General features: G+C 36.9%; 2 protein-coding genes across 2 annotated transcripts in view; one reads left to right on the plus strand and one right to left on the minus strand.

The window, feature by feature from the left end:
- ece1 (endothelin converting enzyme 1) overlaps window positions 1-9318 on the minus strand; it is a 38986-nt gene extending 29668 nt beyond the window's left edge. Inside the window, exon 1 of the mRNA XM_053227218.1 lies at window positions 9184-9318. Within this exon, the coding sequence (XP_053083193.1) occupies window positions 9184-9186 (3 nt within the window). The 5' untranslated portion in view covers window positions 9187-9318. The remainder of the gene's footprint in view (window positions 1-9183) is intronic.
- Window positions 9319-13291: 3973 nt separating this feature from the next.
- alpl (alkaline phosphatase, biomineralization associated) overlaps window positions 13292-15180 on the plus strand; it is a 29176-nt gene continuing 27287 nt past the window's right edge. Inside the window, exon 1 of the mRNA XM_026932911.3 lies at window positions 13292-13444. The gene's annotated coding sequence lies outside the window, so the exon portion shown is untranslated. The remainder of the gene's footprint in view (window positions 13445-15180) is intronic.

Here is a 15180-nt window from a genome sequence, read left to right on the forward strand (position 1 = left end):
CAGGGAAAAAAAAAAGAGTGTCTATCCAGCTGCATCGGAACAAGAGGCTAAGTAGGGGTCAGATGAACAATAATCCAGAGGTGTGATGCCATAGCAGTGAAGATGCGCTCATGTCCTTTCTCACAGTTATATTAAAACAGTCATTGTGGGTTTAGTAATGATGTGCGCTAAACTATCACAATGATTAAACATTTAAAAGTGTTCATATTTAACCATTTGTTCACTGCTGCCATGTGATTACTAAACAAATATTTAGTCAATCTGAAACAAAAAATGTAATTTATAAGATAATTCATCAGTAGTCACTCTATCCTGGTCAGGGTCACAGTGGATCTGGAGCCTATCCCGTGGACATGAGATTGAAACACACCCTGGGTGTCACATCAGTCCATCGCAGGGCACGACATCCTTTTTTGTTTGCCACGTCATCAGAGCATTCATTTCAGCACTACAAATGCATGGTGAGAAGTGACTAAATTACATTGAATGAATAAACTAAATGATGCCTTTATTTTGTATAATCATGACTATTAAACAGTGCTAAACACTCACCAAAGAAATACTGTAGCAATTCCTGTTTGCTGCACAGAGCAGCCAAAAACTCAAAATACAGGACTAGTGATCGAGCATGTTTTTCTAAGATAATTATTTAGAACAACTCTGTGATGAGTGCACAGACCTAAATGGTCTCAAAAGTGCTGCAATGGGTTCTTCAAACCTATCTTTATGCTCAAATTTGATGGTTGGCATCACTGTATCAATAATTTTTATGTTTTTCAATAAAAACATCTGCCAATTCAAGGCAACTATCCCTACTCACAGTCACCAGATTTTTAGTCACACACACCTCTTTACATTCAGTATACACTCAGTACATACTCTGGACTGTTTCACTTTATTTCACAAAATCTACTCCAAAATCTACTCCTTCTCCAGTTCCCTAGAAGTTCACCATGTCAAGGGAGTTCTGCAGAGGTTACTGGAAAATCATTTGTTCATGAAAGCCGCAAAGCGTGAACTCCATGTAAGCCGAGTTGCATTTCTAGAGAACATTATCAGTAGAGATGGAGTCTTAATGGACAACTCTAAAGTTTGTACTGACACAGAACGGCCAACTTTACAAACCTACAGAGGTTTCTAAGTTTTGCCAGATTTTAGAGATGTTTTATTAGAAACTGTGTACAGTGGCACAGCATTAACAGTGCTGTCTCATAGCTCTAGGGTTCCTGGTTTGTGAAAAAAAAAAATTACAATTGGCTGTCAAAAATAGTGCTAGAAGAATGGTGTCATTAGCCAGAGGTGGCTAAACATCCACGAGTGTAAACAGATCATAAGAACCTTGAATACTTGCAAAACAGCTAATGCCTTGACAAACACTGACCCTTTTCTCTTCCTGATTTTCCATTCCAGACATACTATCCTTCCGGAGTTATGTTCTCTAGCGACCATTGGGATATCAAACTTATGTTTCCCCAATGCCATGAGAATCTCATCATGTGGACTTATTCCTTGATGATTATCTTCTAATTAATTTAGCACTGGTTCCATGTTCTCCATGCTTGGGTGATTTTTATGATTTCTGTGTGCACATGATAAAAGTTTGTTTACAATTTTCCATTGCTGTATTTCTAACCAATGAATAAAGGTGTTTTTTATGAGTATATTTTCAGTAGTACACACCCCTCACATGTTGTTTTTTTGCTTAATTAAGTGCAGTGGGGAAACAAAATAAATCAAATAGCAAATGAAGTATTGAAATTCAAAAGTATCAAAATTCTCTCGGATTCAGACTCACCAGCTGGTCACTCACCAGCCTTGCTTTTTTTTTTTATAATATATCCATATTTTGGCAAAACTGAAGACAGAGGCCACCAATCCATGTCCAAATCTGAAGAAATTTACCCTTTAATGACCTCAACTGCCTTTATATAATCTGGACTGTTTCACATTGGTTTGCAAATTCTCACTAAAACACTTGGTCTGTTGTGATGTTACTGAGCTGTTGTTTTGCATTCCTGTTGATCTGGTTTCAACTCTATATCTTTGTTAAGTTCAAAACAATTTGGTTTTGCGTCCTTCTTGACTGTTAGCCCACTGCCTGACCTTCTGCACATTTCCAGTTATGAGTACTGCCTATTCTTTGTGTCTTGTGTATCTTCTAATAAAACCCAACCTGTGCTTGGATCCCTTGGTGTGCGAGACATGGCAATTTTGAATATAATGTATTTATTGAATGTAATGTATCTTAATGTATTTATTTAATTTAGTAAAAAAAAAAATCATGCTTCAACACTGGTGAACTGCTGAATAATTTTTCAGTGAAATAGGTCCATAAATTGGACTTTTTCTTTGATTAATTTATGTTTAATCACTCTTCATCAAGAATTTTTTAAAATGCTACAGTTATAACAAGGATTATGTTTTAGATGTAATAATAATAATAATAATAATAATTTTTCCTTTTTTCTGCAATATATACTTTGTTTAAAAACTTTTTGAAAGTATCACACATAAGATTAAACCAACTTTGGTTTTATAACGTCATCCTTTTTTTCAAATCAGTAAATCACTATCAGTTAACAAGCATTAGACACGACTTTGTGGCCTCTTTAGCCAATAATTTCACTAATATGATAGCATTTAATATTTTCTTTAAATGCCAGAACAAAAGTGCTGTTTATAACTGATACATAATATCAGTTGCCTCTCTTTTCTGGCCAGAAGTAGCTCCAGGATCCCTGCTAATCTGGCTTCAATCCAGCACGCTCACTGAACTTTACAGATTCTGAGAAGCTCTGTGTCTGTAGATCAACATCAGTCTTGATTCCTTTGACCTTTGACATAAAGTGCAGTAAGAAAGTATTTTGTCACATTAAAGCCTTACCCTGTAATAAATTAAATTAATTTTTCTTCATTAATCTGCAAAACAATGGGTGGGACAGCATCATGCTGTGTGATGTTTTTCAGCAGCAAAAACATCAGCAATCCTGTACTGTAAGGATTGGGGGAATGATGAAGACATCCTTAAAGAAAAACCTGTACAAGAGCACACAGGATCTCTGAATGGTGAGAGTGGTCACAGTCTAACACAACCAACACAGCACAGGATTCACTTCAGGACAAGCCTGTGAACGTCCTGGAGTTCGGATCTGAATGTGACTGAACTTCTCTGGAGAGACCTGAAAATAGGTCTGACAGAACCTGAGAGGTTTTGCAGAAAGGAATGTGAGAAGATTCCCAAATCCAGGTGTCTCAAGCTTATAGCCTCTTACCCAAGGAAACCCTGGGATGATCAACTGGTGGCCCAGGTTTTCTCTGACCCCAACCCATCCTCCATCACATTCCTCCAGTTAAATAAAAATTATTCAGAATCTGGAAAAGGTTAAAATATTAAATATGCTCCTGCCTATCTAATGAAAACAAATTTTTTTCATTAGCATTGCATGGATCAAAGCATGTTAAAGGAGTAACATGAGCCAGCGCATTCACATTGCATTGAAACACTTTAAAAGAAGTTAGCTGCTTTGGGGAAAGTTGAGCTCTCAGGAGTAAAGTGCATGTGCCTGTTTTGTGCTTTTTAACCCTCCCACAATCCTCTGCACAGGATTCTTTGTAAGAATTTGACCCCTGGTCAAATGTAATTGATGATGGACATTTGATGACTGACCTTCTGGGACCAGAAGGCAAATATCAAATTAGTGTAAATGGACAGAATGAACCACGGTGTAGATGCTTTAGATTGTGATGTGTTGTGTTACATCTTGGCCCAAGAACTCTAAGAGCTCCAGAATAACTGGATTTAGTTACTGCCATTCAACAAGGCAGCAAACCACAAGCATGCATCAGTAATTCATCACTTATCCTGTAAACCAGCTGATCATTTGTGGCATACAAGCATCCATGAGTGTTTGTGTGTGTGTGTGTGTGTGTGTGTGTATGCACGCACATGTATCTGCATGAATTATATCAATGGAAAGTCCTCATAAGTATAATAAGACAAGTGTGTGTGTTTAAAAGAAAAGAACAACACAAAATATCTTAGTCAATGGTATGAGTTATGTCAGGAGACTTGTGGTTTGGAGGTTTTGGCCTCCTGCTCATGAGGTAAAAGCACAATGCACAATAATATTGGCTGCTAGTAGACAAGAAAATTCACTTCTTCTCTCTCGTGTAAACCCAGAAATGCAATGACTCCCATAAGCAGGAAAAATATCATTCAGTCGGTTTCACTAATATTTCCTGGTTGTTAAGTCAAAAATAGAGCGTGTGAGAATAGAGCGAACTGAAAACTAAGGAAAATATCAAGCAAGGTTAATATTAGCAGTGATAAAAGCCTGAAGATCCATTTTCTTAAAAAAAAAAAAAAAAAAAAAAAAACACTGGGAAAGAGAATGCATTTTCCAGACCATGTTGAGAGGGAAAGCACTTTCCAGCTCTCACACAGTGGGAAGGTGGCCAGAATGACTGTGAGACCTGATAGTAGTAAGTGTTAGAGAGAGCTTCAGCCTGGGGGAGAAGAGGTAAGGATTTCAAGCTCATACAAAAAAAAGTCTCTAGTGTACTTCATACTGTTTCTAGTTTCACATATGTGCTTTATGTTGGCAAATGGTCATGAATCTCTTTTTCATGTAAACAGGCTTACAGGTCAGGCTAAAGGAGTCCTAACATTCCAATCCATCCACAAAGAAGAAATTATTATGCATTCTCAGTGTTATTAGTGATATTACACATTATTTAATCATGTGTTATTGTTGTGATGTGTTGTGAATTTACACTGCCTCTGACCAGATGTGTTTGCTTGTACAAATATGCCAAAAAATTGCATTGCATAAAATTGGTAAATATTTTGATGCTATGCAACTTAATAAATAAATAAATTATATATATATATATATATATATATATATATATATATATATATATATATATATATATATATAAATACAGTCAGTATTTGGACAATGACAGAGTTTTTGTGATTTTGCCTTTATACACCACCACAATAGATTTGAAATAAAACAATCAAGATGTGATCGAAGTGTAGACTTTCAGCTTTATTTTAAGAGGTTCCACATAATTATGGCATTTACCATTTAGGAATTACAGCCATTTTCAACAAAGTACCTCCATTTTCAGGGGCTCAAAGGTATTTGACAAAGTGACATAACTGTAAATATAACCATAATTTTAATACTTTTAATACCAGCATTTGGCTGAATGTGAGCAGAGAGTATAGCCCACATGCCCACGCCATAACACTGCCTCCACCATGTTTGACACATGATGTGGTATACTTTGGATCATGAGCTGTTCCTTTCTTTCACCATACTTTTCTCTTCCCATCATTCTGGTACAAGTTAATATTGGTTTCATCAGTCCAAAGAATCTTATTCCAGAGCACGATTTATATGGAGGCTTTTTTTTAGATGTTTTCTGGCAAAGTCTAATCTGGCTTTCCTGTTCTTGAGTGTTACCAGTGGTTTGCACCTTGTTAAAAAAACCCTCTGTATTTATATTCATGAAGGCGTCTCTTGATTGTAGATTTTGACAATGATACGCCTACCTTCTCCAGAGTATTCTTGACTTCTGTTGATGTTGTGAAGGGGTTTTTCTTCACCAAGGAAAGGATTTTGCAAACATCTACTTTAGTTGTCTTCTGTGGTCTTCCAGGCCTTTCGATGTTGTTGAGCTCACCAGTGCTTTCTTTCTTTTTAAGAAGGTACCCAACTGTTGATTTGGCCACACCTAAGGTTTTTGCTCTTATAGATTTATAGATCTCTCTTATAGATTTATGTTGTTTTTTCAGCCTAATGATGGCCTCCTTCACTTGCATTGAGATCTCCTTGGACTTCATATTGGTAGCTCCAGTCAAACAGCTGCCAAATGCCAACTCAAGACCTGATATCAACTCCAGACCTTTTATCTGCTTCATTTGTCTTGAATTAACGAGGGCACGGACCGCACCTGGTCAATTAACTTCTTGTCAGTCAATTGTCCAAATACCTTTGAGCCCTTAAAAATGGAGGTACTTTTGTTGAAAATGGCTGTAATTCCTAAATGGTAAATGCCATATTTTTGTGGAACCTCTTAAAATAAAGCTGGAAGTCTACACTTCAAATACATCTTTGTTTTATTTCAAATCCATTGTGGTGGTGTATAAAGGCAAAATCACAAAAAACTCTGTCATTGTCCAAATACTTCCAGACCAGACTGTACATTTATATATATATATATATATATATATATATATATATATATATATATATATATATATAAATGCGAGCCTTTGTTGGCTGGAGTGACTCAGGGGCACTCCAGCTTATCTTCTGTCTAAGGCGATTGTAGGAATGATACCAGCGGCCTCACCTCAACACAGCAAACCAGGGCAAAATGAATAAGACAGAAGTGAGTAAGTGAATAGTTGCCATTTCAGACAGAAAGTTACAAAAGTTAATGATTAATGGTTTCCTACATTGCCATTCCATTACCTGCTGATAGTGGCATCAGTGGGATTTAGCCCTTGCTTGATCTATATCTATAAAGAGTGATACAGCAGTGCTTTAAAATTTTAGTCTGTCCCACTCCCTCACCTCCTCTACACTCTGTACAGATTGGGTCAGAAAGCTGCACTGCATTCAGGATCTTTGAGTCCCTTTTAGATTTCTCATTAATATAAAAATGAACGTCGATGAAAAATGGTGAGAAAAGATGCTCTTGCTAGTTTGTTTTTTAAGGAGCTAACAGGGAAAGCTGACAATTATCCCTTATATTTGATATTGTTTACAATTTTTCTCCTATTAACCACCATTATAACTGCACTAGCAATAACAATGTCCCCCTGCAATGTAACAGGAATAACGAAAATACAGCACCAACCAGCAAAATAGAACCAGAATCACTAAGCATAAATATTACAATATAAGTATATTCACTGTTGGGCCCTTGAGCAAGGCCCTTAATCCTCTCTGCTCCAGGGGTGCTGTATCATGGCTGACCCTGCGCTCTGACTCAAGCTTCCTAACAAGTGTGCTGGAATGTATATGTGAGAAATAAAGGCTTCTTCTTCTTCTTCTTCTTAAACTTGGGTGGAGTTTTCCTTTCATATATGGATATATAGGATACTTAAGAGATTTTTATGCAGTTATATGGAGTTCTGTGGAATTGGAAATGCATTAACCCTTCATTTTGCCACAAGAAAAACTTAATGACATCCTGTATGTCACACATAAACTGTGACACCAGGATGGACAATAATGAGCACACATCCAGGACCTGTTCCAGGAACTATGTGAAAAGCCCTGACTATCTACACCTTCTGACCAATACAATCCATAAAACCTGTTTCCATTTCAACTTCATGCCACCAGAACAAAATATTACGAAAGCATAAAGTAACCCTCTAAAGGCATTCTGATCTCTAGTAGACTGTGTACTAACCTATTGATTAATCTCAGTGCAGGATACACTTCCTTATCAATGTCTGTGCCAGGTACTGCATGCAACAAACCCCACAACATGTAAAGTCGACCTACTGGGGTTTTTATTCTATCTGTTGCAGTGATCAGATTTTATACTAGTCTGAGTTTCAAGGCTTGAGTTTACAACATACAGTTTATCATGTGTGGCTGATCATGCCAGCTGTCTACTGTTGGCCTCAACATGTCCCTCTCTCTTTCTCTCTCTCTCTCAGTGTGAGTTAATGAGTAACCTATTTTCAGACAGTGTACAGCCACCAGTTCTGCCTCTGAATCAACATTCTTACTTAAAAACATTGTCATTATTCATGACAAATGAAAATGATTTTGGACCCTCTAAAATACACATTAGAAGGAAGAAGTCAACCCCGTCAGTTTACAGTGAAGGATGACAGTTCTGGAAAATAAAATGGGAAATAATTTATGGAATAATATAATGGAAAATAAAATAATAATATGCTCAAATATACTGCTTTGTTAAAAAGGAAGACATTGTATAAGGTGTATTTTAACCCTTGTGTTCTGTTCACTACTTGCATGTAATGTTCATGGGTCACTTCGTCTTTGGGCAGCTGAGACAGTAAATAATATTTGAAATGACCAATGTTGAATACATCTTTATTTTTGGGGAACAGTAAAGACATGTAAAACCACTTCTTATACCTGGGGATCCTCCTACCAGCAAGGGTGTGTGATCATTTAGAAGTAAAAATAAGATGAGGACATAATGTTTTCCTTGGCACTGTCATCTTTTGTATGCTTAGTATGTGTCTTTTACCTGAGATACCTGAGAAGGTGCATGTGGTATTAGCTTTCAGATGCTTTAAAAGCTGGTGGTGTTCCTTAAGGTCCAATTATGTGTCAAAATGAATGATAAATGTTTAAAGACACATATTCACTCACACACCCTCAGTAACTGCTTATCCTGTTCAGGGTCACAGTGGATCTGGAGCCTATCCCAGTAACACTGTGCATGAGAATGGGAACACACCCAAGATGGGACGCCAGTCCATCACACACACAAACACACACACACACACACACACAGACAGGCAAATGATCTTAGCCAATGCGCCTAATGGCATGCTTTTGGGAGGTGGAAGGAAACCGGAGAACCTGGAGGTGGAAGGAAACAGGAGAACCTGGAGGAAACCCACTAGGACATGGGGAGAACATGCACAGAAATTCGCCCAAAATACAGACTAAAGGTACGATGGTACCACCGCTGCGAAAAGGCAAAAGTACAATATGGTCTATTTCTGTGTATTTGATGTTCATTGATATTTCAACACTTTTTATAATCTGTTTTGTTATTGGGTCAAAATGACCAGAACATAACCTGTGAAATATAAATAAGAAAGGGTGTATAGCAAATGCAGCAAAAGTAAATATTCCCTTTTCATGTTCGGTGAAGAAAATGGGGCAAACACATAAAGCAAAATGTTAAACAAATAAACAAACAAACAACATTTCAGTATATTTCCATTTTAAGTAAACACAGGAGTTATGATGTCTGTGTGCTGCCACTGCACCCTAAGCCTGTATTACAGCAGGCATGATCTAACCTGTTCACAATAGCAGGACATTACCATGCCTTACATTCTGCTCATATATTTGGCTCAATTAAGTTATTTACAAAGAAGCTTCAAGCCCTGGAGAGTTAAAAAGAGAGAGAGAGAGAGAGAGAGAGAGAGAGAGAGACTCTTACCATTGTGATATTTCTCTTTCTCTTTGAGCAATTCTTCACTTGGACTTCATAAAAATGATTCTGGATGTCATAATCGAATAGACAGACACCACTCCGTTTGTGGAACTCGCTTGCTTTCTGGGGTGTTTATTATAGTAACTTTTTCAACCAATCGCGTTTGGAAGGAGCTCCGCTGCATTTCTGACCAATCGCGAAGCATCTTTGGGAAGGAGGCGGGGCTTTCGTGGCTGAAACGCACGCGCTCGAGTGACAAGTTGCCTCTGCTGTGTTTAGTAAACAAAAGTGCTGATAATCTCCTGGCATTTATTATTCTGAGAATAAGCCAATGACCTGCGACTTTAGTGCACAGCGGATTTCATACATTAACACACCTTTGTTGATTCATTTTCATTCAAGTTTGATTGATTTCTAGGGCTTGATTTATTGTCTCCTGTTTAAAGTGGAAAGTCAATGCTTCTTAAAATAGGATAGATTGCATCATGACCTGTACTAGGCATGTTTAAGGCGAGACACTACAGGAGAATAGGTTCAATCAGTCACTGCTAGTGGATTGCTGATATTCTTAGAAATATTTCTTGTATTGGTCCTTTTCCAAAAAAAAGAAAGAAAGAAAAAAAATTGAATATGCGCAGATTTGCATACTTTAGAAAACAAACAAACAAACAAACAAAACTAGTCTTGAATAATGTTAGAGTGCAAATGTTCATTTCACTGTGAATACTGATGGAGAACACTTTTACAGAACAGTCTGTTAAAAAACATTTATTTATCATTTATTCAAGAAAATACACTGCTATAAAAAAAGTTTTAATATTATTTTCAGTATAAAATCTATCATAAATCCAACAATTATCAACATTTTATCAACATTACATAATCTGTAATAAGCTTTCAAATAGAGGAAGGAATGCATGTATATAGGAATTTAAAATTTCATGAATGCAAGTCATCTACAAACTCAGATTTTTAGTCCTGAACATAGAAACAAATTGTGATTTCCTGCATTTCCACACTACTAAATGTTGTTTATAAAGTACATAAAAGAACTTGATATATTTACCAATTCAACTCAGTTCAATTCAATTCAATTCAATTGTATTTGTATAGCACTTTTAACAATGGACATTGTCACAAAGCAGCTTTAGAGAAATGTATAAATTCAGGATATAAATTTTAAATTTATGAATTTATCCCTAATGAGCAAGCCAGAGGTGACGGTGACAAGGAAAAACTCCCTGAGACAACATGAGGACAAAACCTTGAGGGGAACCGGACTCAGAAGGGAACCCATCCTCATCTGGTTGACACTGGAGAGTGTGATTATAAATAATTCCCTTATTCCCTATAACTGTATACTATATGGTCTAAAAGTGCAATTGTGTAACACGGAAATTCATTATAGTTTTCACATGAAGACACATAATGCCACATTATGTTATAGATGCATTTTATCCAAACATTTGAAAAAATAATGGTTATGACTAAAATGGTCATTTCTAGCTACAGCATAAGATAGGCATAAAAACTGAACAATATCACATACTTGGGTTATGCTTGGCTCTACTATGTTGCATGTTTGAATTATATACATGTTAAAAAAAAATTTCTGTGGTGTATTTAATAAATTGACTTTTTGTCAACATTTTTGTTTTGTTTTGAACTTGCTAGGAGAAAGATTTACTTTTAAAACCACATAATTTGAAATTATGGACTATAAGTTTGAGATAAACAAAACAAAACAAAACAAAACAGACTTTTTGTAAACTGGGTTCACGCACAGTGAATCAACTGGGTAAAACAGACGCTTTCAGAGTGGTCAAACAGATAAAAAAGTTTTTTATGTTTTATTTAAATAGCTAGTTTTCTAAGGTGATGTGAAACCTTCGACACTTAGCATATGGTCAGCATAGTTATTATGCTCTAGCTATGCTAGAGTAAGGCTATGCTAATGTTAGCTTGTTGGCAATCATTAGCAGCTAGTAGACAAAGTTATAGGAATTTAAGTATTTCAGTAGAACAATAACAACAACAATAACAACAACAAAAACACCTTAAATGTACTTACCTCATTACGGTTCATATTTTCTGTTTTGACTCAAATTAACTCTACTCCACGTCTCTTCACTTTACTTTACTTCACGGATCGTGACAGACCATGACTGGATAAATGAGATCAACCCAGTGACTTGGTTCGACCACAGTGAAATGCTTCACCTTTATCATAATTTACATTAAATCTGTATTTTTGAGATTTGAAAGTTTGAGATTAGTATTTAGGGATTTGATTTGATAAAGTCTCAAAGTTGTTACCTGTAATTTCGAATGAAATGGTTTCAGAGGAAGATCTTACCCACAGCAAGTTCAAAACAAAGAAAAAATTTAGCAAAAATTTACATTTATTAAATACACATTTATTAAAGAAAGAATTTTAATTAATGTGGGGGGTGTATATAATTGAAATATCCACAATTCATATTTAAATACTTTTTTCAAGCTCCATGGAAAGAGTGAAGTATATTCTGACATTCTGATAATTAAATATTACTTCAATAATAAACATAGCCTTCATAATAATCTTTAAAGCAACTGATTTAGTGGCTTAATTCAATAATCAAATGTGGACCTAAAGACTTCTGAAATACTCTAGAGTTGTTTTTTTTTTTTTTTTACTTAATGTGCAAAGTGCTTCATTATGAAAGGAGATTAGTAAGAGGTTAACCAGTCACAGATTGATGGTAAAATAGACCACTAGCCTTCTCAAGACTTTGTTTTGGGTCTTGCAGAATGAGCGCTTTGTCTTTTCTGAGTGCACAGTGTCATCTAGTGGCTTCATTTGAAAGAACCTGTCTCACACACACCATTAAAGCTTTGAGACCACGTTGAAGTAGAAAAGTGAAAAGAGCATTATATATATATTCACGTTATTTATCACCCCCTGTCTCGCGAAATAATAGCGGAGGACCTTCTGTTGCACCTATAGTCACTGTCCACTTTATTAGGAACACCTTTACACTGTACATTCATGCAGATATCCAATGAGCCAATCATGTGGCAGCAGCACAATGAGTAAAATCATGCAGATACAAGTCAAGAGCTTCAGTTAATGTTCACATCAAACATCAGGATGGAGAAAAAATGTGATCTCTGTGACTTTAACCGTGGCATGGTTGTTGGTGCCAGATGGCTTAGTTTGAGAATTTCAGAAATGCCTTGTTAAGAGAGAGCAGAGGAACATGGCCAGATTGGCTTGAGCTGCAAGGACGGTTATAGTAATTCAAATAATAACTCTTTACAACTGTGGTAAGCAGAAAAGCATCTCAGCACAAAACATCGATAGGAGACTCAGTGTGGTCTTCTGCTGTTGTGGATGGGCTACAACAGCAGAAGACCACACTGGGTCTCCTATCACTCCTATCAGCCAAGAACAAGACTCTGATGCTATCATGGACACGGACTCATAGAAACTGGACAGTTGAAGATTAGAAAACAAATCACCTGGTGTTTTTCCAGTCTTCAACTGTCCAGTTGCCTCAGATTCCTGTTCTTGGCTGACATGATTAGAACCTGATGTGGTCTTCTGATGTTTGATGTGTTGTGTGCTCTGAGATGCTTTTCTGCTCAACACGGTTGTAAAGAGCGATGATTTGAGTTACTATAGACTTCCTGTCAGCTCAGATCAGTCTGGTCATTCTCCTCTGATCTCTCTCATCAAGCGAGGTGTTTCAGTCTGCAGACTCCCCGCACACAGGATTTTTTTGTTGTTGTTGTTGTTGTTTTTTGCACCATTCTGTGTAAACTCTAGAGACTGCTGTGTGTGAAAATCCCAGGAGATCAACAGTTTCTGAAATACTCAAACCAGCCCATCTGGAACCAACAACCATGCCATGGTTAAAGTAACAGAAATCACACTTTTTTCCTCATTCTGATGTTTGATGTGAACATTCCCTGAAGCTCTTGACCTGTATCTGCATGATTTTATGCATTGCACTGCTGCCACAGGATTGAATGATCAGATAACTGCATGAATGTTCAGATGTACAGGTGTTCCTATTAAAGTGGACGGTGAGTGTATAACTCTGAGTGCAAAGCAGGAGTGCTAATCAGTAGGAGGAGCTCGCGCTTCAGATGCGCCCTCATTATGCATAGCGGATTTTTGTCTGTGCGCGTGCTTCAGCCGGCATTATAACAGCGTTCGCGCACCACCGGGTGAAAAGCACAATCCCAGCCACAGGAAACGCGGGATAACCAGGAGCTTGAGAAGGTAGGTGTTCATGCATTCGAACTCACTTTTAGTCTGAGTTTTTTTTTCTTTTTTTCCCTGCGCTACATTCCTGAAGATCCACGCGGTTAATTGTTCAGACTTCATGCACGAGAAGTTCATGCTTGATTAGACGTTTTGTGCAAGACATTGCTCGCTGGTGGGAATGGTCTCTGAGAATAGCTGTCCATGTGAACCAACTTCAGCAGGCAAAACCAGAAACGTGAATCAGTCGTTAATTTCGTTAATGTGCGTTAATTTCGCTTTCAGTTACTTGGCTGGAATGCTAATGAGCTCCTTTGTAAACCTTTTGGCTGCACAGAGTAGGTCTAAGCCACAAACAGCTCTTTGATAGCCGGCAATTCAGGATGTTACAAGTCGCTCCACAAGCGCCACTTCTGTAGCCTTTTATTGTCACGTGTAGCGGACACACAAACACTGTAGGCTTCACTGTAACTGTTTACTTGTTGTCCTTTTGTTCTCAACATTTCTAAACACATAGATCCTAATTTAGATGGCTATGCTTTCTGGTTTGTATTTTAGTTGCTTGCAGTGCCTCTCTACTAAACTATAACTTCTTTAAAATGAGGTGGTACCATCAGTGGGGCATCTACCTACCTATCTTTTCTACCTTAATAATATCTGTTACAAGGTCATGTGAAAGTAGTGTACCTTTAAAACGATTTAAGGTACATAATAGGACCTTAGCTTTTATTATAGGGTAACACTTGCACACACCATAAAATTGCTTCAAAAAGATAAAAAAGCAACTGGACCCTTTCTTCTTTCTTTAAGCTATCCTTGCACAATCCCCACAAGGTGCACACACACACGTGCACACACACTCACACGCGTACATCCATGCACACACAAATACGTGTGAAAACCTTTTGAGCTTTTATTAGTGCTAAATGCTGATGTATTAAAAAACAATACACGGAATTAAAGCACAAGAAAGATGAGAACTTTTCTACCTTAATAAGTATCTGTTACAAGGTCATGTGAAAGTAGTGTACCTTTAAAATGATTTAAGGTACATAATTGGACCTTAGCTTTTACTATATGTTACTTTACTGTTAGGGTTACTTTACTTTACTGTTAGGGTTACTTTACTGTTCCTTTACTTTACTATATATTAAAGGTACACTATATGCACACAGGTACAGTTTAGTAACCTTTTTTTGAGAGTGTATGCATTGTACATTTTTAAAGCCAAAGCTCGTAACACTTGCACACACCATAAAATTGCTTCAAAAAGATAAAAAAAAGCAACTGGACCCTTTCTTCTTTCTTTAAGCTATCCTTGCACAATCCCCACAAGGTGCACACTCACACGCACACACACAAATACGTGTGAAAACCTGTTGAACTTTTGTCAGCTAAATGCTGATGTATTAAAAAACAATACACGGAATTAAAGCACAAGAAAGATGAGAACTTGTCAGAACTTGACAGAATGTGTAAGTACTAGAAAATACTTGAATGAAACAATTATCAAACTTAACATTTAGAAACATGAACCAGATGATGTAGAAACCAATGCAGTGAAAACCCATGAGAAACCCATGATTTCACATGAGACATGAGAAAAAGTAAACAATAAACAATAACCCGAACCAAGAAGTAACTTAGGTCTTAGATGTGAGGATCACCGCAGGATAGAGCTAACATGAACGTTAACTACAGAGGCTTAAACTAGATCTACAGGCTAGACTATGCATAACAAGACTACAAAAGAT

Source organism: Pangasianodon hypophthalmus, chromosome 20 (genome assembly GCF_027358585.1).
Source record: "Pangasianodon hypophthalmus isolate fPanHyp1 chromosome 20, fPanHyp1.pri, whole genome shotgun sequence".
NCBI lineage: Eukaryota > Metazoa > Chordata > Actinopteri > Siluriformes > Pangasiidae > Pangasianodon > Pangasianodon hypophthalmus.